We start from the raw sequence: 24,784 nt of genomic DNA on the forward strand, positions 1-24,784 counted from the left end.
TCAGCCCACAACCAATCAGGAGAGAGTATTTTTCCGCTCCAACAGAGGACCAGACTGAGAACTTCAACTCACAACTATATGCACTACATAACAATACTGTACATAAGAATATATTCTATGACATTCCGGTAGAACAATATTACAGTACAGTGTACAACTTCCTTAATAACTAGAAGCTGTTGGATTTTAATTTGAACAGCAAGAATGTTTTTTAGCTGTGATAATTTTCATAGCAATTACAATTGCCTTGACACATTCAATTGATATATATACTTTCTTTAAAAAATATTGGAGCAAAATATTCAAGGAAAATTTAAAATAATATTGACACTAGTCCCTTGAGCTATGTTTGATACACAAAGCCACTTAGACCTGTCCATGTTGTTTTAGAGCAGGTGTGTTCAGCTTGTGTCTTGAAGGCTGCACGCAACCCTGGGCAGCTAAAAATGCAGCCCCACGGATTATAAACGTTTAACATTATTAGGTGGTTTATATACATTAACTATATTATATATTTTATATGTGGCCCAAAACAACAGTATATAAATAGCTGAAGACATCAAACATACCTATTATTCTTTCCGCCTCCTATTTTCCCCACAACAATAATCTTGTGAGATGAGTTGGGCTGAGAAAGAGTGAATGACCCAAAATCATCTATAGACTTTCATGCCTAAGAAAAGGATTAAAGACATTGTCTCCTGGGCTTCTAGCCTGCTGCTTCTTCCACAATGCTTTTGCAAATTTCCAATCTAGTCTATAATCCTGGGATTTCCTGAATTCATTAACCAAGAACTGTTCAAATACAAACCTGCTAAGCAGGCGTGGGCTTCAAAAACGTCAGCAATGGGTTCTCCGCCCAGTTGCTGGGTGGGCGTGGCCTAGTTGGCCTCCTGCACACAATGGTGGGGAGTTTTCACCTTGCCCAGGCTCCCTAAGCTTTCCTCGAGCCTCTGGGAGGGCAAAAACAACTGCCTCCTCCGGGGCTCTGGAGGCCTTCTGGGAGGCCCATTTTCCCCCTCCCTGAGCCTCCACGCAGGCCCTGCACTTACCTCGCATCCAAAACTGGCTACGTGGAGAATCCTGGGAGAGGAGTGGAGGGATGGGCAGGGCCAGCCTGGGGTGGGATTTGGAGGTTCTCTGAACTGACCATAATGTTAGCTACAGGTTCTCCCGAACACAGGGAAACCTGTAGCAGCCTACCCCTGCTGCTACACTTCTTCAAAATCAATTGAAGTTGTCTATGCACTGTCATAATATAAGGGCCTAAATCCATTTATGTATCATTTTTCAAGTTCAGACCAGAGAGATTAAACTAACATTTAGACCAACAACTGTTGCAATATATGACATGCACCAATGTTCATGGGGGTGCACATACATGTATGGAGGTCATGAATTTTGTCAATCAATTAAATTTATTGTGGTTCTTAAATCAAGAATATCATTGTTTCATTACCATTTGCAAAAAAGCTTAATAACAGGTAATGAAACACCGATATCCCCAATTTAATAACTAGGATAAATTTTACATTTAGGATTGTGATTGACAACCAGATTGGCAGGAAGCCAGTCTGACTCTGATTAGAACTAATGATGCTTTTCCTACTTACATTTTTTAAAGATGACGATGGCAGCAGTTCAATAATTGTACAGCTGCCATCTCACTGAATCTGCTCATTAGTTAAATTAAAAAGAGAAAGGGAAGAGAAATGATTAAACCTGTGCACATCATTCATTGTCTGTTTCAACATATTACAACAATGATGTGAATCCCATAATTATTTCTTCCATTTGCTTTTGGGATTTTTAGTTATCTAAAATGAACATATCATATGACTGCCTTCCCAGAATTTAAAATGTACTGATCACAGAAATTTTATCTGAAGTATAGGTAATCCTCGATTTACAACCATTCATATATCACCACATATATCACCTTGGCCACATGGTCAAAATTTGATTGCTTGGCAACCAATATGCATTCTCAACAGCTGCAATGTCTTCGGGTAATGTGATCATCATTTGCCACCTTCCCATCTCCATCCTCCAGCTCTGCCATATATGTGGGATGAGCCTCCCGCAACAGCCAATATAACTCTGGGTGTACCACTTACTGCCCCCTACTGCTATCAAATTGGATCCTGGGTGCTGCGCTGCAATGGAGAAATGGGAAATGCAATGGCTGGCATGAAGGAAGGAGGATGAGCAGGGAGAAGAAAGAGGGAAAGTGGCCTTCTCCTTCTCTCGTGCTGGCCGCTCCGTTGCTCGTTTCTCCATTGCAGCGCAGTGCGCAGGATCCACTTTAATAGCAGGTTATATGTGTGTGTAATTTTATAACCAGTTCACCCGAATCGTTGAGAACTGGCTGAATCTCACCACTACGTCTAGTCCATTATCTCTAATCAAAGCAGTTAATTTCGCCATCTCTGACTGAAATTCAGTCAGTTTCAAATTCCATTCTTCAACAATCAGAATCGCAGCCATAATCATGATCACAATTGTGATCATAAGTTGAGGATATCTTTACCTTCATCTTTTGCCATACATTAAATAAATAAATAAACCTCCAACTTTCAAACTTTTAAAGGCCACAAACACAATCACTCCACACACACGCAGAAATCTATGACTAATTTTTCTTTTTCTTTCTTTTTCTCCTCCCCCCCCTAATTACTTGCATAGGGATTATTATTTATACTATTTATGTTATTTGCATTTTTGGTCATGATTGCACCAGTGAGGCTAAAACCAATTTTGTTGTATATATGATGTACAATGACAATAAAGCTATACATCTGTGGATGTGACTCTGATCAGAAGCTACAAGTCAGCAAATCATACTGCAGAATGTTTGTGTGTGTGTGTGTGTGTGTGTGTGTGTGTGTGTGTGTGTGCATGATGTCAAAGCACCCCATGTGCCAAATATGGGAGGAGCATACTGCTTCCCTTTTGCTTTTCAGCTCCACTCTAGGAGCCTTCCAAGCAGAAAACCATTTTTGTGCAAAAAATGATTTCCCACCTGGAAGGCTCCTAGGGTAGAGCTGAAAGGCAAAAGGGAAGCAGTATGCTCCCTCCCATATTTGGGTACACCAGGTGCTTTGACATGAGACTTAATAATTTCCTCGGCTCAGCTGATAAGGGAGGAAAGCTTGTGGCTTAGAGGCTAATACAACTGCCTAACATGTAAAACAGCCCAGGTTCGAATCCCAGTAAGGGAATGACTAGCTGATGAGAGCTAAATAGCTTGAAATAGATCTATACTAGTCTCCCTTTATTTATTTATCAGCACAAAATGCAACCTATAATTATATCTATAAATATATTCTGCAATATCATTTGCTGACTTGTAACTTACACACACACACACACACACACACACACACACACACACACACACACGGACTCCCACCCCCAACCTTTTTCTTCTTTGTGCCCTGTGTGCTCTGTGATTTACTTTTATGATGCTCCTGTTTGCCTAACTATCTTGTGTGCTGTATATATAGATGTAAAATATACCTATTTACATAAAACTACGAGTTAGTGTCAGCATCTTTGACTCCCTTTGGACACTTGCTGTGTAATTCCCTGACACAATGTGGTGTGGTGGTGAAGATGTTGGTCTAGGAAGAGCAAGACGTGTGTTCAGGTCTGGTTGAAGATATGTATCTGGTGGAGTTGCAGACTAATTAAAGTGATTTAATCTGGGCTAATTAAATTATAAACAATTATGCTTCCTTATGTATGCAGGTACAGCGGATGAATCCCCCAAGATAGAGACCTCGCTTGATGAAATTGAACTCAATGCTGGTTCAGAGTTCAAGTCGACCTGCACAATTACTGGCAAACCACCTCCTACCAAGGAAGACATTAAATTAATTAAAAAAGATGGAGCCATCCTTCTAGTAAGTTCCTCATGATCTTATTCTTTTGTAGGAAGGATAAGTTAATGGAGATCATTGTACTTATTCACTGAATCTCTTTTGCCTCATTTTTTGCTCCTTTCCATCTCTACTTGCAATAAGTCTTAAGTTTCAAGAACCCATCTTCTGTTCTGGGGTTATATATACTAAAGCAAAGAATAAATCAGTTAAAATCACAGCAATAAAACAAGAAGCATGATGGTCCTATGAAGGCAAAAACTTTTAGCATTGTCTCATCAAATATTCAAAGTCCATTTTAGATATTAAAACATATTCAATTGATATTACAGTAACATTTTTAACCTGAAACATAAAATAGGTATATAATTTTCATTGCTTTCTCTCCCTAATGAAATTTTACCTGAATGTTGATTTTTCTGCTTTAAAAAAAAAAAAAAAAAAAAAAAAAGAGGCAAAAAAAAACCCCATTGCTAAAAACAGACTATTTTTTGCATTGTGGTAAAATGTCTAATTTAAAAAAAAATTTTTGTTGCCTAGCCTGTCACAGTAGCCAAAAAAAGCAACATGTCAGATGCTTTAGAAGCTACATTTCTTATGAAAAGTGTCCAGCCTGCTGATTCTGGAACGTGGGTCTATGTTGCCGAGACAAGAGTTGGCATGGCCGAAAAAACTTTTCAAGTTGCAGTTAAAGGTAAATGAGAAATTTCTTGCCATCATTTATCATCCAGATTCCCCTCTCATCCTAGCAGCTTCAGTGCATTTATCCAAGTGATTTCAGTAACTGCTAGCTAATGTCAGTGGCTTGATGCCCTGGGCATTGCAAACATTACCAGAAAGAAGCGAGCTGCAAATAGTCTCAACATCAGTATCCAGTGTACAGATAGTCGTTGGTAATCCTTATAACCAATCATGTAGTGACAGTTCAAAGTTACAATGGCACTGAAAAAAGTCACTTATTTTTCACACTTACAACCATTGCAACTTCCCCACAATCACATGATCAAAATTCAGACACTTGGCAACTGACTCATATTTATGACAGTTGCAGTCTTCCGGAGTCATGTGATTACCTTTTGCAACCTTCTGACAAGCAAAGCCAGATTCACTTAACAACCGTGTTGCTAATTTAACAACTGCCGTGGCTCACTTAACAACTGTGGAAACAACTGTGGCAAAAAAAGAGCCAAGATGGCACAGTGGTTAAATGCAGCACTGCAGGTTACTTCAGCTGACTACAGTTCTGCAGTTCGGCTGTTCAAATCTCACCAGCTCAGGGTTGACTCAGCCTTCCATCCTTCCGAGGTGGGTAAAATAAGGACCCGGATTGTTGTTGGGGGCTGTAAACCGCTTAGAGAGGGCTGAAAACCCTATGAAGCAGTATATAAGTCTAACTGCTATTGCTAAAGGTTGTAATATGGGGCAAAACTCACTTAACAACTCTCTCATTTTGAAAAATAAATTTTGGGCTCAATTGTGGTCATAAACTGAGGACTACCTGTAAATCAGTGGTGGGTTACGAACGGTATGCCCCAGTACGGGCGTACCGGTGCCTGCCGGGAGCACTAGGTACCATTCCAGTACAGTGCTCCGGAGGGCCAACCTGCGCTCCTTACCGGTATTTGAAGTTTTCGGGGCTTCTGCGCAAGTGCATGGAGTCCGCCAAGCAGCTGGAGCATCACAAGCGTTCATGTGGTGGGCGCCAAGCCCCGTTGCACCGTACTGGTTGCAATGGGATCCGGAACCCACTGCTGTAAATTGTTTTTTTTTAAGAAATGCCTTTTAATGTAAAGTAGAACGCAGGAAACTTACCAATCAGAATTAAAGGTTCAGCCTTTTTCTTTCAGCAAATGAGAATGTTTCCTAGATTGATTTTTTGGGGAAAGATAGAAGAGGGAGCTTTTAAATCCTAATAATCATTTTCTTACTGTACCTCTATGCCATACTTACAAATCACTATGATTAGATCAAAGGATGGTGAAAGGATTGTAAGGTTCCAACAGTTTCCCCAAGCCACTGACATGCCAAAGAAAATGAGACTCGAGACGAGGCTTGCAAAAAATATCAGCTTTTATTTATGGCCATAGCAAAAGCTGGGTGACAAAACTATATTCAAAACATACAAGCAAATGCATGTAAGGAATAGCCACACCCTGTAAGAATGGCTCAGAGTATTATATACATTTTAGGCAGATAGAAACAAAGATTATCCAATCAGAGACAAAGATTTGTTACCAACATGATCTTTAAAGCATTTTTTGTTCAAGCTCCTGTCTCTGTCTACCTTATCTATGGAGCATTCCTATAGCCTTGTGTAGGAGGTGGCAGCCCCTCTTTGCCAAGTTGTTTTTTGGCAGAATGCTTTAAGAATTTCTGAGCCAGGAAAACTCCCTAGTTTGGTTCCTTTATCTGTGGGGCCTAATATTCCCGTGTAACAATTTATTCTATGTTTTCAAGAATGTGCCTAGCTTTGAAGCCAAGAATAGAATTGAGACGCAGCAGTGAGATAACATTTGCAGTAATGCCATCCAGTATTAAGGTTACAATTTGCTAGGCTAGAAAACAACTAATTTCTGTCAGTATACAATAACATAAACAGAAGCCAATAACAAAGCTTAATTCTTAATAAATGATTTCTAGCAGCATATCATATCAGAAGCAACAGCAAATATTGATTTAATCAGAAACAATTATATAGTAACATAAGCAATTCATAATAAAGGCAAACAGCCAATATTGATTCATATTGATTCATATACTCCTTCAGGATTATTCAAAGAAATGTTGCTAACTAAGACAGACAAACACATGTCACTGTCTCTCTCACCCATGGTGTATGTGCAGGGTCAGCCACGGGATTTTGGCATGCCCTCCCCACCCACTTTTCTCTGTGTTTTTGTGTTTCAAGACAGTCTTGATTCCTGCAACCACAAGTCCATGCGTATTTATGGCAATATTTTTCAAAAGAGGTTTGCCATCTTCTTCTTTCTAGAGCTAAGAGAGAGTGGTTGGCTTTGTGCCTGAGGCCCAGTGCCTCAGTTGGTTTTGTTGGTTTTTCTTTGGCAGATTTCCCAGTTTCTAGCTCAGCACCCTTAATCACTCTACTAAATTGGCTTTCCATTCTTTCTTGAGCTTGCAATAAAGGTGCTATAAATTAAGTAATTGCCAATTTGCTACTATTACATGTCATAATATCAATGGTGGGATTCAGCCAGGTTGGGCTGGTTCAGGCGAACCAGTTGTTAAATTTTTGATGGCCCCACCCCTTCCTGCCCCGCCCCTTCCAGGAGTCCCCACATGCCCTGTTTTGGCTCCCAGGTAAGTGCAGGGAGGCCTACTAGGGGGTGGCCTGTTTTTGCTCTGGGGGGGGGGGTTACAGGAAGCCGAGTGCTGCCTGTCACACCCCCTAGACATGCCCACCATGCCCACGCCCACCCAGCCGTTCATTAGGGCAGACAACCAGTTGTTGTTATTTGAATCCCACCACTGCATATAATATGGAAGCTCTGATATCAAAGGCAGCTTCCACACTCTCTAATGGTTAGGTTGTTCCTGAATTGATTGAGTATCTCTGTTGGTGCTTCTTTATCATCTGTGAACAATTGACATGACCATCAGAGAAGGTAGTATTTTCTCTAGGTCTTTAAAAAAGAGAGAGGCAGGTCCAAAATTTAGTGTTATAAATATGATTTTAGTACTTGATTTCTTAGGCTAATTCCCAAATCCTTGCCTTTAGAAATAATTTCAGTAGCAGGCCTGGAAACTTAAGAATAGTATAAGAGATATTGGCTAATCATAAGAGCTATAGCTGTATCAAGGACCTTATGAGTTTGCCTCTGTTATCAGAAGCCAAAAAAGGGGGGCACATTAATGAGGGGCAAAAACTAGGTATCAAAGAAGCCTGAGTTATGAAAGGGCCTTTGAAGAAAGCAACGGTTTTGAATCAATGGATACTGAGACTATTGTTAGCAAGTTACATGTGATTTAGGAAAACTTGTCAACTTAGTTCAGCTTGAAGGAAATGGCATCTGAGAATGAGCAAACAGGAGAAATATGTGGAATGTGTCAGAAGAAAAATGAATGAGGACAGGAAATAGAGGGAAGGTCTGTAAAAGAGAATGTGAAAGAAGAATTCTGACAATTGTCATTTTTAGGTCACTGAATTTATTTGCAGATCCCCTCTACAAAGACAAGGCAAAAAGCTAGATATGTCATTCAATTGTCTTTAACAACCCCTTAGCAGAAGTGGGTTTCTGCCCGTTCAACCCAGATCGGGAGAACCAGTAGTGGCAGTGGCAGGAGGCTCTGCCCATCTGCCCGGACGTTTCTGCACATGCACAGAAGCATTGCATGCATGTACATGACCGAACAGGTAGTAAAATGGAAACCCATCACTGCCCCTCAGCCTTAATTCTACAGACTGACAAAACTCATTTCTACTGGGGGTTTTTTTCATCCAAAAAAGATTTTTCTAATAGATGTGTTGTTATTCCCCTTCTTGACCAGTTCTTCCTGTGCCTCAGAATGCTCCAACATTGATAGAAAGAGGCCATAATTTTCTCAGGATTGCAACAAATGCTGGATCGTATTTTGGAGATGGACCAATTGTATCCACTCAGATTCTATACCAACGTGCCAACTCTCAATGGATGTCAGAGCAAGGTAAGACTCAGACAAATCACTCAAAATTGCTCTCCAAAAACATTTCACTTTCACATTAAGTCCTATCATATCTATGTTGCACTTGTTTCCAGGATTCTTCAAATTTTAATTTTATAAGATGCCTAGAGGCCAATATGTAGGCAGCATACAAACTGAATGAATACATGAATGAATGAATGAATGAATGAATGAATGAATGAATGAATGAATGAATGAATGAATTTAGCAGAGACTTTTCAGCACTTCAACTATTACAGTTTTCAAGACAATTGAGGGGAAACTATGGTAATTATAGTGACATACAGCTGATATAGGTGTACAGTACAGATAAACCCATAGAAATGATCCTGTTTAATTCCCAGGTCGGTGAACTAAAAATAAATACAGCATTGTCCAGAAGTGTTACTTCTAGTATTTGTCAATATCATACTGATATTCATTTCCTGGGCTAGGGCTAGCGAGTTTCATTATACTCTTTAACAAAGATTGATTACATGTTAAAAACACTTTAACACCTTAACAATGAAGTGTATAGTAATTTTATGCTCCAGATTACCGGTAGTTATTTCTTCTTGAATTCATTTGACTAGCAATTCCTACTCACATCCGAGGTAAAATACTCGATAGAGATTAGGCAATGTTTGTGTGTATCCTATTTTTCATGGGAGGATGGATGGTTTACTAAATGACCTAGCATTGCTTCTATATAGGATTCAGATAGTACATACTATTCCACATATCAAAGCACTTTTGTCTGGAAATAAAGGAACAGGCTGGATATTCTTGTATGGTTTCTATACAGTAGGACAACATAGTTGCCCACAACTGACATGAGCAGTGATGAACAACAAGCTCATTTATTCACTTTTCATTTTTCATCTTTCCCTGTACAGTACTTTCAGGTAATTTTAAAACTTCTGGTTTTGATTTCAAAACAGCCTTAGGATCTTTATGTCTAATCTCAGGAAACTGTGGATTTCTTAAATTATGTTCTCTCTCTCTCTCTCTCTCTCTCTCTCTCTCTCTCTCTCTCTCTCTCTCTCTCTCTCTCTCTCTCTCCCTCCCTCCCTCCCTCCCTCCCTCCCTCCCTCCCTCCCTCCCTCCCCCTCCCCCTCCCCAAGGATGAAGTCTGTGATTTAACATTTTTATTGAGTAATAAGATAAAAATAAAATACAAATTATGAAAGTAAAAAGAAAAACGGTGGGGAGGAAGACAGGGAAAGATTATGTTTTTTTCGTAATAATATGAACAAGCTATTTCTATAAAGATCTATCAATCTAATCGGTAAAACTCAAAATCAAAATTTCCACTTCAAGCACAATGTTCGGAAGCACTCTCCATGTGAAAATAAAAGTACTTATATTCCTTTCTTTAATCAAAATAGTTAATTTTGCCATTTCAGCCAATTCCATCAATTCCTTTTTCCTTCCATCAATGAAGTTCCAATTTTTTTCTCCTGGTGTTTTTTCATTAGATTCAAAAGGAAAAGTTCTGGTTTCATCTTTATCTCCATCTTCAAAATTTTCTGTATTAAAATATGAATCATATTCCATTTTTTTGCTTTATTACATGTCCACCACAGATGATTAAAAGTCCCTTCTTTGCTTTTACACTTCCAACATTCCTTGATATTTGACATACCATGATATAGATAACTTATCTGGTGTTAAATCAATAATGCATATTCTCATAGAAAATTTCTTTTAGATTATAATTTAATGTACATTTTAAACCCTTTGTCCATATATTTTCCCATTGTTCAAGCATCACATTATATCCAAAATTCCTTGCCCCCTGAATCATACAATGTTTTACATATTCATTTTCCAAATTCAATCTTAATAACCTTGTATAGATTTTAACAATAATATGTTCAGCGTTTCCACATAATAAAATTTCCAATACATTTTTAACAAAGTCACATCTATAGCACTTTTTATTCAGTTGAAATCTTCCTTTCAGTTGTTGATAAATAAACCAATGGCAAACATAACCTTCTGATTCAAGTTTTTCCCTCGGCTTTAATATTGGGTCACCCAAGTTGAAAGATAAAATTTTATTATATGTAAACCAGTTTGTCTTTGCTACCATTTCTTTTTCACCAGTTCAGAAAGCTGCCTGGGGTGACAAAGGATGGTGTTTGTGATGCAGACTCTTATCCCAGTTCTGTTTGCATGCATAGATTACACTGTTTTCTGCATTATTTCACAGGGGAACAACTGACATTAGAACAAAATAAATATGTTTATCTACTTCTAAAGCTTTCCTTATTATTTTCCTATTTTTATTTTTATTTTCCTTTGAAACTCAGTCACAACAGACCCCTGGCGACTAAACAATCTAGAACCAAAAACGCTGTACTCTGTATGTGTTCGCCTGACTCGTAGAGGAGAGGGGGGCGCAGGACACCCTGGTCCACCAACCAACTTTGTTACAGCTGCTGTTGGTATGCAAATCTTTGGACTTCTGTAAAGGGGATATTTGTCAGTCAGTAGTTGCTTTGCACACACAAACATATATAAATTACTATACATAAGGTAAAGGTTCCCCCGCACATGTGTGCTAGTCGTTTCCGGCTCTAGAGGGCAGTGGTTATCTCCTTTTCTAAGCCGAAGAGCCAGTGCTGTCCAAAGACATCTCAGTGGTCATGTGGCCGGCCTGACTCAATGCTGAAGGTGCACGGAGCTCCGTTACCTTCCCACCAAAGTGGTCCCTATTTTTCTACTTGCATTTTTTACATGCTTTCAAACTGCTAGGTTGGCAGAAGCTGGGAAAAGTAACGGGAGCTCACCCCATTAGGCGGTGCTAGGGATTTGAACTGCTGAACTGCTGACCTTCTGATCAACAAGCTCAGTGTCTTAGCCACTGAGCCACCATTTCCCAAACATAGTGTATAGTAATTTGAATTTCAGGAGCACCACTATTTAACAAGTTTCCTTGGATAGAAGTTACTGAAGACTAACGATGTATCTGAAATGTAAGGACTATTTACATCCAGGTTGAGAATAAATGAAGTTTCAAAAGATTTATTCCCATAGACTCCTGTTTCTCATTATATCTCCTCAGTTCAGCATCTCAGCATGACTTCCCTGGAGTCCTTAGCTGTGTTTCTCAACCTTGGTGACTTTAAGATATATGAACTTCAGCGTCAAGAATTCCCCAATCAGCCATGCTGGCTGGAAGTTGAAGTTCACATCTCTTAAAGTCAAGAAAGTTGAGACTCACTAGTCCATAGTATTTCTCGCAGACATGCTAAATTCTAGCAGATATGTCTTTTTGTGCCTTGCTCACAAACCCTTTGCTGTCTCTCCTCCACCACTTGTAGGAGAAGAGAGGGCTGAAGGTTTTGCATTTATCATCCCATTTCCGATTGCAAATACTATGAAGAGCCAAGTTACTACTGATGAGCCACTGAAACCCAATTGTTAAGAACAGTGATCTTTAAGTGATTGTTCAGTTTAATGTCTAATAAGGCCAGTCATTGAAATGTTAAGAGAGATCTTCATATCTCTGAGAACACAACTTATAGGGGCTATTGCCTCTTTTTGTTTTCCCTCTTCTTAAGAGCCCTAGGATGAGGACAGAAGATAGTTCTCAAGCTCCAATTGGTTCACCGGGCATAACTAATTGAATAATAAAATAATGTCCCTAATTCATCATATGCAGAATTATGATAGGGAATACTTACTCCAAGTTAGAACATCTCTAACTATTTAATTATGGACATCTGACAAAAGAAAAAGCCTGTATGGTTTGTGTCTGGCTAGAAGTTTTGATTGCTCACTATGAAGTTTTGATTCTTACTATGATCCAACAAGAATCTTCTTAGGTTAATAGGTGTTCTAGCCATACTAATGTTCTTTGTTGTAATTTCTAAAGGACTTTCTCCACCAAGAGGGCTACTCCTAGTTCCCAATAGTACAACGGCTCTAAAACTGTCATGGCAGCCAATCAACCAACACTTGGAGGAAGACATCCGCATTGAAGTAGAAAATAAAAGTGTTGTGGATGTAAATGGGGAGCATACTACCACTATACAACTCCCAGGAAATCAGACCAGTTTGGTTATTGACAGACTAGAACCCAGGCATAAGTACATGTGCCGAGTCCGTATAAATAGTAAGTCCAAGGGAGAATGGAGTGACTATCTCTCAGCATGGACCTTCAGTGACAGTAAGTATATTTTTAGTTGGGGGGGGGAACATGGTTCATTTTAATGATTAGCTCAGTAGACTGCTTTAAACAGTCTGACATTGGAAGAGGCAGCCAGAATTGAAGCTGCAGGTGTAACTGCATCAGCCTCCTCATATATGGTCAATGATCAAGGATGATTCTTTTTAATATTCCAACATTGTCATAAGGGCCACAGGCTGCTCTCTCTTGGAAATTGATTTGTAACATATGTTATGTGTTTTGGTAAAGCAGGCCACAGTCTAATAACCTTCCCAACCTGCAGATGGGAGAGCAACTGGTGTAATTCACAGTAGCAGAACCGGTCACTCTGCTATGTACGAATTCTGGGACTAGTGGCTATTTTTGACTGGCTTTGCAATTATTTTTTTATGTCTGATAAGTTATTTGATTTATTAAATGCATTTGTATGTCTGTCCGACTCACACACACTCTAGGTGGCTTACAACATTAAAATTCCACAATGTAAAAACCTGTGCCCCACTGCCACCCCCCACAGCAGCAACAGGAGCAATCACACCAACCATTTGATTGGATATCACCCTTGGGTCCCCAGCTCCACTGACAGAACCATGTCTTCAGGTTCTTCTGAAAAGTGTCAAGGAAAGGCCCAGTCTTATCTCTAATATTCCAAAAGGATGGTGCCACCCCCAAAAAGGCTCTTTTTCTGCGTCCCACCAGATGGACTTCCCTGGGCCCTGTAGCTTACTTTGCCTTCCTGTTCTGATGGGCTAAAGTAGATGTAACTGGAGAGAAGTCATCATTAAAAGTCAATGTGACTCTTAAAATTTTGACAACTTATTTTCAATCCTGGGTAGAATACTTTAAAGATATGTATGCCCAATGAATAGCATAGAAATACAAGACCAGATCCTTTCTTCTGTACAGTAATATTACAATGAATAGACACATTTCTGATGATAGTAATAACACCTTCAATGAGAACCATGTTACATAGTTGACACATTGCTCTAAGGCTAAGCTATAATGTGGCTACTTTGTTTTAGCTTAGCACAAACAATGAACGGATCTCTGATTGCCAGGGGGCATCCAGAATTCCAGCCAGGAATTTTCATCAACTGACAGTTGATTACAAACATAAATTGATTTCCAATTGATTAAAAACAAATGGCATAATAACATTTAGGTTGTAATTCTAATCTCATTTTGGAAGCAAATCTAAGTTAATTCAAGGGAGGAACACTGACTAAAGTGCATTGTTCAACATTAAAGGGCATGGTTCAATGTTACTTAAATGAATGGCATGGTTTTAATGGTTATTTATTGGTTCATGGTTTTAAGATACCATTGAGCATGTAGATCAGGTCTGTCAAACTGGCGGCCTGTGGACAGATGCGTCATGAGAAAACCATGGCCATCCTGGCTCCACAAAGGCAAAAAACATTTTGATGTGTCATGATATATTTGTATTTGTATTTTATTATTTGTATGCCACCCTTCTCCGGGAGGACTCAGGGCGGCGAACAATTCAAGGGGGGAAAAAAGGGGAACATAAAAAGACAAAATACAAATAATAAAAGTAGACAACAGTCGCACCACCATACATGTCGAGAGGGGAGGGAACTCATCACCCCCAGGCCTGCCGGCAAAGCCAGGTTTTGACGGCTTTTCGGAAGGCCTGGAGAGAGGTGAGGGTCCGAATCCCTGCGGGGAGTTCATTCCAAAGGGATGAACCCCTCTGACATGATCGAGTTTGGCACCCATGATGTAGATGAAATTCAAAGTCAGTTTGAGATATTAAAAAAGACATTTGTGACATTCCATGGACCAAAAATTTATGTGAAGTACAACACGTGTAATTTGTTTTTTTTTACCAGGATCTCCTCCTCCTCCTGATAATATCAAAATCATGAACATCACAGATACTTCTGCTATTATCTCTTGGTCAGCTGCGGAAGGGCATTCCATCTCCTCCGTCATTCTCAGCTACAAAAATTTTGGCAAGACTGAGTACAACCAAATTGATGTTACCATCAAAAATACCACCATCACCCAATACAACCTCAAGGGGCTTGAGCCAGACACCCTATATTTGGTTCAGATTACAGCCCAGAATAATGTTGGGAAAAGTGAAAATAATTTTTATGAGCTGAGAACTCTGACAGAATCAAAAGGTTAGTAGTGTCAGCTGAATCAACGATCATCCATTTTTTGAAAAATTCTAGGCATATTTGCTCATAATCAATTTCATTATAAGTGAAGTAGTAGATATAGCTGTTATATCCTCTTGCTGTCTAGTTGTATCTAGGACTCAAAATCCCCAGAACTCATGACTAATTTGTGCAATGGTTGGAAATTATTACCCAATATATATGGAGATCCCAGGCTAGGATAAACTGGTTATATCAACCTGAATGAGATTTCTGAAAATCATAATTCCAACCCTTTTGGAAGACACCAGAAAGAGTAAGCATGTTGCATAGACTTTTAGACTACTTTCACTTGACTCAAGGCATAATATTTGTTAATTTCCTTCCTTCCTTCCTTCCTTCCTTCCTTCCTTCCTTCCTTCCTTCCTTCCTTCCTTCCTTCCTTCCTTCCATCCATCCATCCATCCATCCATCCATCCATCTATCTATCTTAAATTTTAATCTTGTCCTTTTGACTATTTGTAAATATATCAACCATATTCCATTGGTGATGAACCTATGGCAGAGGTGGCACGCAGAGCCCTCTGTGGGTGTGCACACCATTGCCCCAGCTGTTTTGAGTCTCTGCCACGCATGCACGTGCACCTCCCACCAGCCTGCTAGTCTTCGGGTCTCTGCAGTGCATGCACCCACGCCTTGTAGTTTGGGTAGGATGTGAACTTTGGGCACGGTGCCTAAAAGGTTTGCCATCACCTTAGTGAAGGATAGAATATTCTGTTACTTCTTGCTGTTACTCATTTATTTATCACCCTATATTTTCCAGATATTATTAGCACTGTTACATTTTTGGTTATTTTGTTGTATCTTCTGATCATTATATCTACACACATGTGTGCACAGACACACATATACACAGATGCTTGCTTGCTTGTTTGTATTAGGACTACCAAAACCTCTGATTCTAAGCAGTTTCATATATACTTTTAAATTATTTTATTCTAAATCCAATGTCTGATCATCTTCCTTAATATTTTGTCAGAGATTAGGCTGGCAATGATCAGAAGTGAAAGAAAATTTAACAATCAAAAATAATGCAAATAGTAAAGAAAATTGCTCAGAAGTCCCAAAGAAAATCCCTCATGAAGGCTGAAACAATCTTCTATCTATAGTAGACGTACATAACAGCTCACGCCAGTATTCTGCCAAGAAACTAGAACAATGCCAACATATAATCAGGAGATGAACCTTCATCTCAAGAGCTACAGCAGGGAAAACGCAAAACAATTATCATTGGTGGTTATGAATGTGGCTGGATTAAATCACAAAGAACAGTAGCTGATGTGGCTGGAGGCAAAAAAAAAGCTCAGTACTGCATATATATGTATACATTTACCACTGCAGAGGTGGGTTCCTACCAGTTCAGCCTGGTTCAGCTGAGTAGATAGTAACTCGGCCGGACATGCACCCAAACCAGTTCTATCCTCAGTGCTGCCATCTTTATTTTCTGTTCTGCACATGCACAGAACAATCTTCATTGAAAAATGTAATTTCCCCCCTTTTTTAATGTGCCCATGCGCAGACCTTTTTAGGTGCAAATGCGCAAGCACCAAACTGGTAGTAATGCCAGCAGGAACCCACCCCTGTACCACTGGTATGTGGAATGTCAGAAATGTGAATCAAGGCAAATTGGATGTTAAAGATGAAATGTAAAGACGAACATTGACATCCTGGGAATCAACAAACTGAAATGGATGGGAATAGGTCATGTCATATCACAAGAACAGCCAATCTTCCAATGTAGATAAGAAAATCACAGAAGAAGTAGAATTGCAGTCATTACTAGCAAAAAGATGTTAATATTAGTGCTTGGATTCAAACAAACAAAGAAGGTAGAATAATCTCAATTTTAATCAACCAGTATTACAGTGATCCAGGTCAATGCTGCAGTCATAGAAAGAGAACAATTAGAGGTTAAATAGTGATTCTTTTATTATCTTAAGAGAATAACATCAAAAAGTGATGTACTAAGAACAGCAGATGGAGGCCTAAAACTGCAAGTAAAATGGTGAAATGAAGTACAGGTAGTCCTCAACTTACAACAGTTCATTTAGTGACCAGTCAGAGTTAAATATTCACTGAAAAAAGCAACTTGCCATGGTCACATGATCAAAATTCAGACAATTGGCAACTGACTCACATTTATGACTGTTACAGTGTCCCGGGATCGTGTGATCACTTTTTGTGGCCTTCTGAATCTGATATAACCAGATTCACTTAACAACCCTGTAAGTAACTTAACAACTGCCACGTTTCACTTAACAACTGTGGCAAGGAAGGTCATAAATCGGACAACCCACAACAAATATCTTGCTCAGCAATATAAATTTTTGGCTCAGTCGTGGTTGTAAGTCGAGGACTACCTGTAACTGGACTAATAAAAGTTACCTTAATCCTAAATGTGAACTAAAGCAATGGATCCTAAAATGCAAAAAAGCAAAACAAAAAGCTAAATGGCTGCTGGCTGACATGCTGAAAATAACTGAAGAAAGGCCAGAAGCAAAAGGAAACAGGAAGTTTGCCCAACAACATTGCATTCCAGGGAACAGCCAGAAGAAACTAAGAGTTGCATTTAAATAAGGTGTAACTGAAAATAATAACCAAATGAGAATTGAGAATTGAAAGTAGAAATCCAGTGGCATTGGCACTTGGCTACAAAAGGGCTATCTATGGATTATAACAGAGAGTTAAGAAGAGTTCCTATTTCATTCTACTTCTGCTTTGTACAATAGATTGCTAATCTCAGGTCACTTCCTTCTGCTTTGGTTCCCAGGCATGCATATGTACTCAGAATACATGATCTTTGACTCTCCTCCTGCTATGATGTCACTAGTTAGGTGCCAGGCTTTGCATTTACTGTAAATAAATGTCCCTTCTATGGAATATGGAGCACCAAAGATTCAAAATTAGAAAACTGGTGTGGCAAGGTTGCATGATGTCTCTTATTTATATCAGTGACAGATAGAATATATCCTGAAAAATGCTGGACTAGAAGAAACAGAGACTGGAATTAAAGTACGTACATACATACATACATACATACATACATACATACATACATACACACACACACACACACACACACACACACACACAAACATACACACATTTCAGTATATCTTAGATATACTGAATTGGCCTAGAAGCAAAAAAAAAAAGACTAAAAAGAACATCTTGTTGAAAGTGAAAGAAATAATTGCCAAAGCCAATTTTATGTTCAGTATTAAAGAAAAATTAAAAATAGGACAATGGGCAACACCAACTCAGTGGAAATATCAAGTGGGGATGTTGAAGTAGTAATTGGTTTTAACTTCTCAAACTCAGAAACCGTGAAATAGATACTTACTACTTAGGAGAAAGTCTATAATAGATCTTGACAAAATATTAAAGTGCAGAGACAAAATCACAGCCTTGCCAGTTGCAATATGATACCAAAGGTAATTTAAAAAGACACCATAATAAAAAAAATCAAATAAAATCAGAAAGGCTGAACATAAAATCAGAAAGGCTGAACAAAGAAAGATTCCTTTAAATTGTGGTTCTGAAGAAAATTGTGGAGAACACCAGAAGAAAACAAATAATTCAATACTAAATAAAGTTCACCAGAAGCACTAAAAATGAACCTAAATCTTTAATGCACAATTCAAAGGCAAGATCCTGATGCCTGGATAAGTCAAAGGTAATTTAAAAAGAGACCAAAACTGACAAGGAAACTAGATTACTGTCCCAGCTCCCAGCCTGAACTTAAGAGAACTCCCACAACTCAGACAAACAGCATTGATGAAATTATAGCTGCCAAGTCACTACTGGTCAGTCACAACTGAACCATAACAATGGGGATTACTCTGGTTTTTATCACCTTCCTCGTTTCTGTTATTTAACAAAAGTAATAAAAGAATCATAACATACTGTTTAAATTGTCCAGTTTTTAATTGCCATCAATTATTTAAATGATGCTTTCGTGCCACTTACTATTGTTCTTTTGTGATTACATTTGTTGAGATTTATGATGTGGATGCAAAATTCTTTTCATGCAAGATATTCTCATTGAGGGATGAGAGGTAAATTTAATTTTGCCAAGTTATCTTCCCTCTTTCACCCCAGCCCTATGACTTCAGAATGGAGCCAGGGCTGCTAAGTAAAAGGGAATTGTGTAAAATATTCTTCGCCATTAGGAGAATCTTGCATGCCAGGCAGAGGTGTGTTGCTGCGGTTCAGCCCAGATTGGCTGAACCGGTAGTAGCGGCAGCGTGTAATACCGCCCACTCACCTCGATGCTTCTGCCCGTGCAGGAGCACACCTGAACCGGTAGTAAAAAAAATTGGCAATCCATCTCTGATGCCAGGAATAGAGAACATGGCTTTCCAACACTCTCCAACATAACTCTGATCACCATGGTGAATGATGAGGCTTTCTGAAGTTGTGGCTTCATAACAGTGTCCTTTAATCTAAGCAGAATCCCTTCCACATACCTAATGGCAATAGCACTTAAAGTTATATACTGCTTCACAGCGCTTTACATCCCTCTCTAAGAGGGTTTGCAGAGTCAGCACATGGCAATTAAAATTCTACACCACTACCATGTTTCCACCAAAATAAGACCGAGTCTTATATTAATTTTTGTTCCAAAAGATACATTATGGCTTATTTTCCAGTTAGGTCTTATTTTGGGGGATATACAGTACAAAAAGCTTCCATCTGCTGGCAATCTTAACTGGGGCTTATTTTGGGGGATAGGACTTATATTACGAGCATCCTGAAAAAAATCATGCCAGGGCTTATTTTCCAGTTGGGTCTTATTTTTCAGGAAAACAGGGTATTTATATTTGTAAATCACCCAAAAAGAAAATAGAGATTTTTTTTAAAAAAAAGTCTAAAATTTAAGAGTCAGAGGTAATAAATTTGTCGGAACAGTTATCCCTAGCCTTTCACAGCCAGCACAGAAGTTATATCTGATAGTGATTTCCCACATTCCTCTTCCCTGTTCGGCCTTATTAAAGTCTTATTTCACATTGCTTCCATGCCAGCTCCAGGGCTGACATATTCCTCCCTGTGCTCTGTTGAATGAGCATCAAGAGAAAGAGGATGTTTGATCCAGGAGAGGTAAAACCTCCCAGGATCTTCAGGCAATGCTGTTTCAGTATTTATTCCTTCAGCTCAACTCTTTTGCACAAAATAATGCTCTCTAGCAATAGGTCTCTTCTGCCACCTACAGGCCTGCCCTGTCAACGCAGAGTACAATCTATCCTATAACCTAGAGCTCTTCAAACTTGGTAACTTTAAGATTTGTGGACTTCAACTCCCAGAATTCTCCAGCCAGCTGAAGTCCACAAGTCTTAAAGTTGCCAAGTTTGGGGACCCCTGCATAACCCTTGAAACAACTTCTCAGACAGGATTACTTCTTAAATCTTCACCTTGGAATAAGTTGTGTTTGTTTGTCTGTAAACTAAAAAGGGAAACATTCTGCTACTTGTTTACAGCTTGGGTGTAAATCCCTTTTCTAAGAAAACATTTTAATTCTAGAATAGGTATTAGAACTCAAGAGTCTAAAGAAAATAAACAGGATTGCATCCCCCCTGGCCCTACATAAATAGTTTCTGAGAATGAAGCTTTACAGATAGATCCATGCAATTTGGGATTTTATTATAGTACGTTACGTTCTGATAAGGAAATGGAATGTTGAAAATGGAAATATAAGTAATATTTCACTGTTGTTGTGAACCTACTGCTAAGGCCTATATTTGAAAATCTGGTTTATGACAAATAAGCCAGGCATCCTTAAGGAGAGAGAATAATGGGGGGAAAAAAGATGCAGAGGGCTTACTTTCAGAGGATACCCTATTGTTTTTCATATCACTTGAATTACTCATCTATCAATCATGCCTGTAATATGGAGATCTATATCTTCTGGCTAGTAATTTAAGAAACCAAAGATTGAATAAGCTGCGGCATCACTTCAGAAGAGCACGATTCTTTAACAATAAATGATTCATGTCCATCTGCTTCCCACAGTTCGAAGTGAGTCCAAAGGAGGTCAAATGTTGCTGATTGCTATCCTGGGATCAGCAGGGATGACTTGCCTGACCATACTACTGGCCTTTTTCATTATGCTACAGTTGAAGCGGGCAAATTTCCAGCAGCGCATGGCCCAGGCTTTCCAAAATGTGGTGGTGAGTCCCTCATGCCAGAAGGAGATGCTTGTCTACTTGAAGCAAAGAGATGGCCAAGTTCCCCTCCTAGTGAAGGAGGTTAAACAATGGTGCTCTCATTGTTAGGAAAAATAGTGTGCACCTTTTTTGAAAGAAGAGATTGGACAACCATTTGTCTGAAGGGTTTCCTGCCTGAGCAGAGGGGTTGGACTAGAAGACCTCCAAGGTCCCTTCCAACTCTGTTATTCTGTATTCTGTAAGGTCTATTGTAATGCATAGACTCTCTGTGCGTATTCCCTTTGGTTTAGCAAAGGCCCATCTCTCTAACTGAGAGCTCCATGGAGGTTTTACTGCAATTCCATTTCTCACCTTCCCAATGGTTACTAAGATAGCATAGCTTATGCTGGTTGGCAGGCACTGAAGCCAGTTGCAGTATTACATAGCCAAGTACACAAAATCATGGAAATCTGGATTTTAAGTGTGCCTTGAAAGCAAGGGAAATCAATTAATACGAAATACTGAAAACCTATCCTGCTTTTGGAAACCTTTCCTTTAAATTCTTTTTAGAAAAAATCAGAGACATAAACACTATCTCCCAAGAAGTTCAATTGATGCAACATTAAGCGATCCGTTTAACAATTTATCACATGATGCTTGCTTGATTTTTTTACTCAGAGGGATGAACCAGCCGTACAGTTCAATTCGGGAACTCTGACTCTAAGCCGGAAAGCCAAAAATAGCACTGAGCCTACAATCTACCCAGTTTTGGAATGGAATGACATCAAATTTCAAGATGTGATTGGAGAAGGCAACTTTGGGCAAGTTCTGAAAGCCCGAATTAAAAAAGACGGCTTGCGAATGGATGCCGCTATCAAAAGGATGAAAGGTGAGCATCTATCTCAGAGCAAGAAGGGACGTCCAGGCAGAAAATCGCTGGGAATGCATCTGTTGGCTTTATTTGTCTGATGTGGAATTAGCCTCTGATTTGAATGTATATTCAGGAAAGAATCCTAATATGTTGAAAATCATATGAAGAGAGCCGAAAACCTCTTAAAAAGAAAGAAAAGCAAGGGCTGTTTGAAAGGCAGGAGGAGAATTCTTACTGAATTTGCTGTTTTTCATTTTTCTACTTGGAATTGCTACCCGTGTTTTTTCCTTGATTGACTCCAAAAGTAACCCAAAACATAGGCTAGGCCCATGGACTTTGCACAAACTGTGATTTGTTTTTAACTTCAGTTTGTTAATCAAGGTACACGTCAACTGCAAATTCTTACCAACTGTGGCTGCAACTTGTTCAGCGTGCTGGAATCACACCAGTGGTGGGTTCCTATCAGTTCGGGCTGGTTCGGCTGAACTGGTAGTGATTCGGCAGCCTGGGTCACTGGAACCAGTAGCGATCCAGGCCTGCCATGCCCCTAAACTGGCTCTTCTTGTTTTTTGCTTCTGGGCATGCACAAAGAACACACGCACATGCAATGCGCATGCACACAGCGCAGCACAGCCATGAATGAACCGGCAGTAGCAATTGCCAGAAACCATCCCTGAATCACACGCTGCTTAATAACAAAGCAACAAAGTTCCTTATGGTGATTCCTTAATGAGGAATTTCAGGTATCAAAACAACATTGTGATCCATTTAAAATTACTATTATATGCACAAACATGTGAAAATACAGCTGCCCATTCTTTAGCTGGTGTTATATACTGTATACCAAGGGCAGATTTTAGTGGTACTTTCTCAAGGTTTTCTACTCCAAGAGCAGCGACTTCTGTAGCACAAGAAACCATATGGAGTATCTGGTTCCTATTCATCTGTCTCCTCCTTCCCAAATCCCTGGGACATAGAGATAAGGAATGACATATGATAGTGATGTTGGAAGAAATATCCATCTGGTTCAGTTCCAAGCTAGGAGAAAGACACTGGAAACATGGAGGCAGATTGGAAAGTTGGTTTAATTTTGAAGCAGAACCACATAGGTTCTGGGCAGCTGACTATATGGAATGAGAGTGAGGGGTATTTTGCACTTGAGCTTCCTGTTCCTGTGCAAGAATATGTATTCTATTGTCAGACTCCCATAGGGCCATGTACAAATCCTAGGTGTTTGTTTGAACTACGTTTGTTTGAAGTTTGAACTACTGCGGGTGGTGCAACTGAGATGATACAATTGCTTTGGTCAATTCCTATTGTGGTTGAGGGCTAATCCTACCTTTGTTGGATCTTGGGTGAGGGCATTTGCTTATGAATAGAGCTAGCTAACTCTTTATCTCTTAAGCACTGACATCTGCTGAGGGCTATTAAGAAAGGTGGGGGCTGCTTTCCAAGAGCATGTTTCTCCATTTCTCATCCACGGAAATATAATATCTACCTTTTTAATATTTCCCAAAATATTTCATTCTTCTAGGAGAGGGGTGGGTGCTAATTTTCTACAGTGTTAATATTTAAAGTTGAAATCATGAGCAACCAACCACCATGGTCTAATCTCATTGAATACAATTGGTCATATTTTTGTCTTTTCTTTTTACTATATTTTATTATGCGTTGGCTGCTCTATTGCAGAAACTTATTCAGCAGTTTATAAAACAGCAAGCAAGCAAACCAATGCACTTATAACTATGAAAATTGTCTTTTTGTTAGTTTTTAATACATTTATTACTGGACATAATAAAAAAACAGACGCTATTCATAATATGAACAATATTGTATTAATTAAATGCTGCAAAGATTAATAACTAAAGCCAATAAAATCAAACAACAATTATTTGCAGAATATGCTTCCAAAGACGATCACAGAGATTTTGCTGGAGAACTGGAAGTACTTTGTAAACTTGGACATCATCCTAACATCATAAACCTTTTAGGCGCCTGTGAACATCGAGGTACATTTATTTTCAGTGGATTTCTTTAAAGTCATATTAAGGAAAATAATATTATTTGCAGTAGTAGCTATACTGCATGAAAACATTATGATGCAATTTCATTTTCTTACTATGTATGTCCAGTTATCTCTCCTCCAAATTTGGACACTGAAGTCTAGACTAATCATACCCCTTCTCTAGCTACTAACTTAGGAACACCATGTTGTATTTATAACTTTGGGTAAAATTTTGGAAGATCTGGGTGAGAAGCACATAATAAGGAGAAAAGGAAAGATGGGTATTATTCAAAAATGTTTGGCAGCCTGAGTAAGAAACCAGAAAACTAATCTGTGTAAATAAATGCTTCTAGAACACTGATTTTCATACTTGGCGACTTTAAGATATGTGGAGTTCAACTTCCATAATTCCCCAGTCAATATACTGACTTGAGAATATTAAGAGTTGCAGTCCACACATCTTAAATTTGCCAAGTTTGAAAAACTCTATACTATCCAAAACAACAATAACAAGAACAAAAACACCTCTATTCTAGAAACTCACCCCATAGGATCTCTCCTGTTGGAAAAAAAATCATTATTCATTCATTTTATGAAATTAAAGGTAGCCCTCAAGGCCTCAACATACAACCACAATTGAGCCCAAAATTTCTATTGTTAAATGAGACATTTGTTAAGTGAGTTTTGCCCCATTTTACAATCTGTCTTGCCATAATTATTAACCGAATCTGGTCACCCCATTGACTTTGCTTATCAAAAAGGTTGCAAAAGGTGAACACATGACCCTGGGACACAGCAATGGTCAGTGATGTGCAGTCAGGGGAGGCAGAGCCTCACCACTGTCATCATGAAAAGAAAA

At 39.0% G+C, this 24,784-nt stretch overlaps 1 protein-coding gene across 1 annotated transcript in view; it reads left to right on the forward strand.

Annotated features, from left to right (window-relative positions):
- The window catches only part of TEK (TEK receptor tyrosine kinase), a 60,128-nt gene that overhangs the window by 24,532 nt on the left and 10,812 nt on the right, over positions 1-24,784 (forward strand). The window contains exons 8-16 of the mRNA XM_087716135.1: positions 3,751-3,905; positions 4,422-4,575; positions 8,388-8,543; positions 10,856-10,990; positions 12,424-12,717; positions 14,574-14,870; positions 20,916-21,073; positions 21,728-21,938; positions 23,819-23,929. Of these exons, the coding sequence (XP_087572261.1) occupies positions 3,751-3,905; positions 4,422-4,575; positions 8,388-8,543; positions 10,856-10,990; positions 12,424-12,717; positions 14,574-14,870; positions 20,916-21,073; positions 21,728-21,938; positions 23,819-23,929 (1,671 nt within the window). The remainder of the gene's footprint in view (positions 1-3,750; positions 3,906-4,421; positions 4,576-8,387; positions 8,544-10,855; positions 10,991-12,423; positions 12,718-14,573; positions 14,871-20,915; positions 21,074-21,727; positions 21,939-23,818; positions 23,930-24,784) is intronic.

Source organism: Thamnophis sirtalis, unplaced genomic scaffold (assembly GCF_051295495.1).
Source record: "Thamnophis sirtalis isolate CommonGarterSnake01/CBP01778 unplaced genomic scaffold, rThaSir2_p1.2 scaffold_5, whole genome shotgun sequence".
NCBI lineage: Eukaryota > Metazoa > Chordata > Lepidosauria > Squamata > Natricidae > Thamnophis > Thamnophis sirtalis.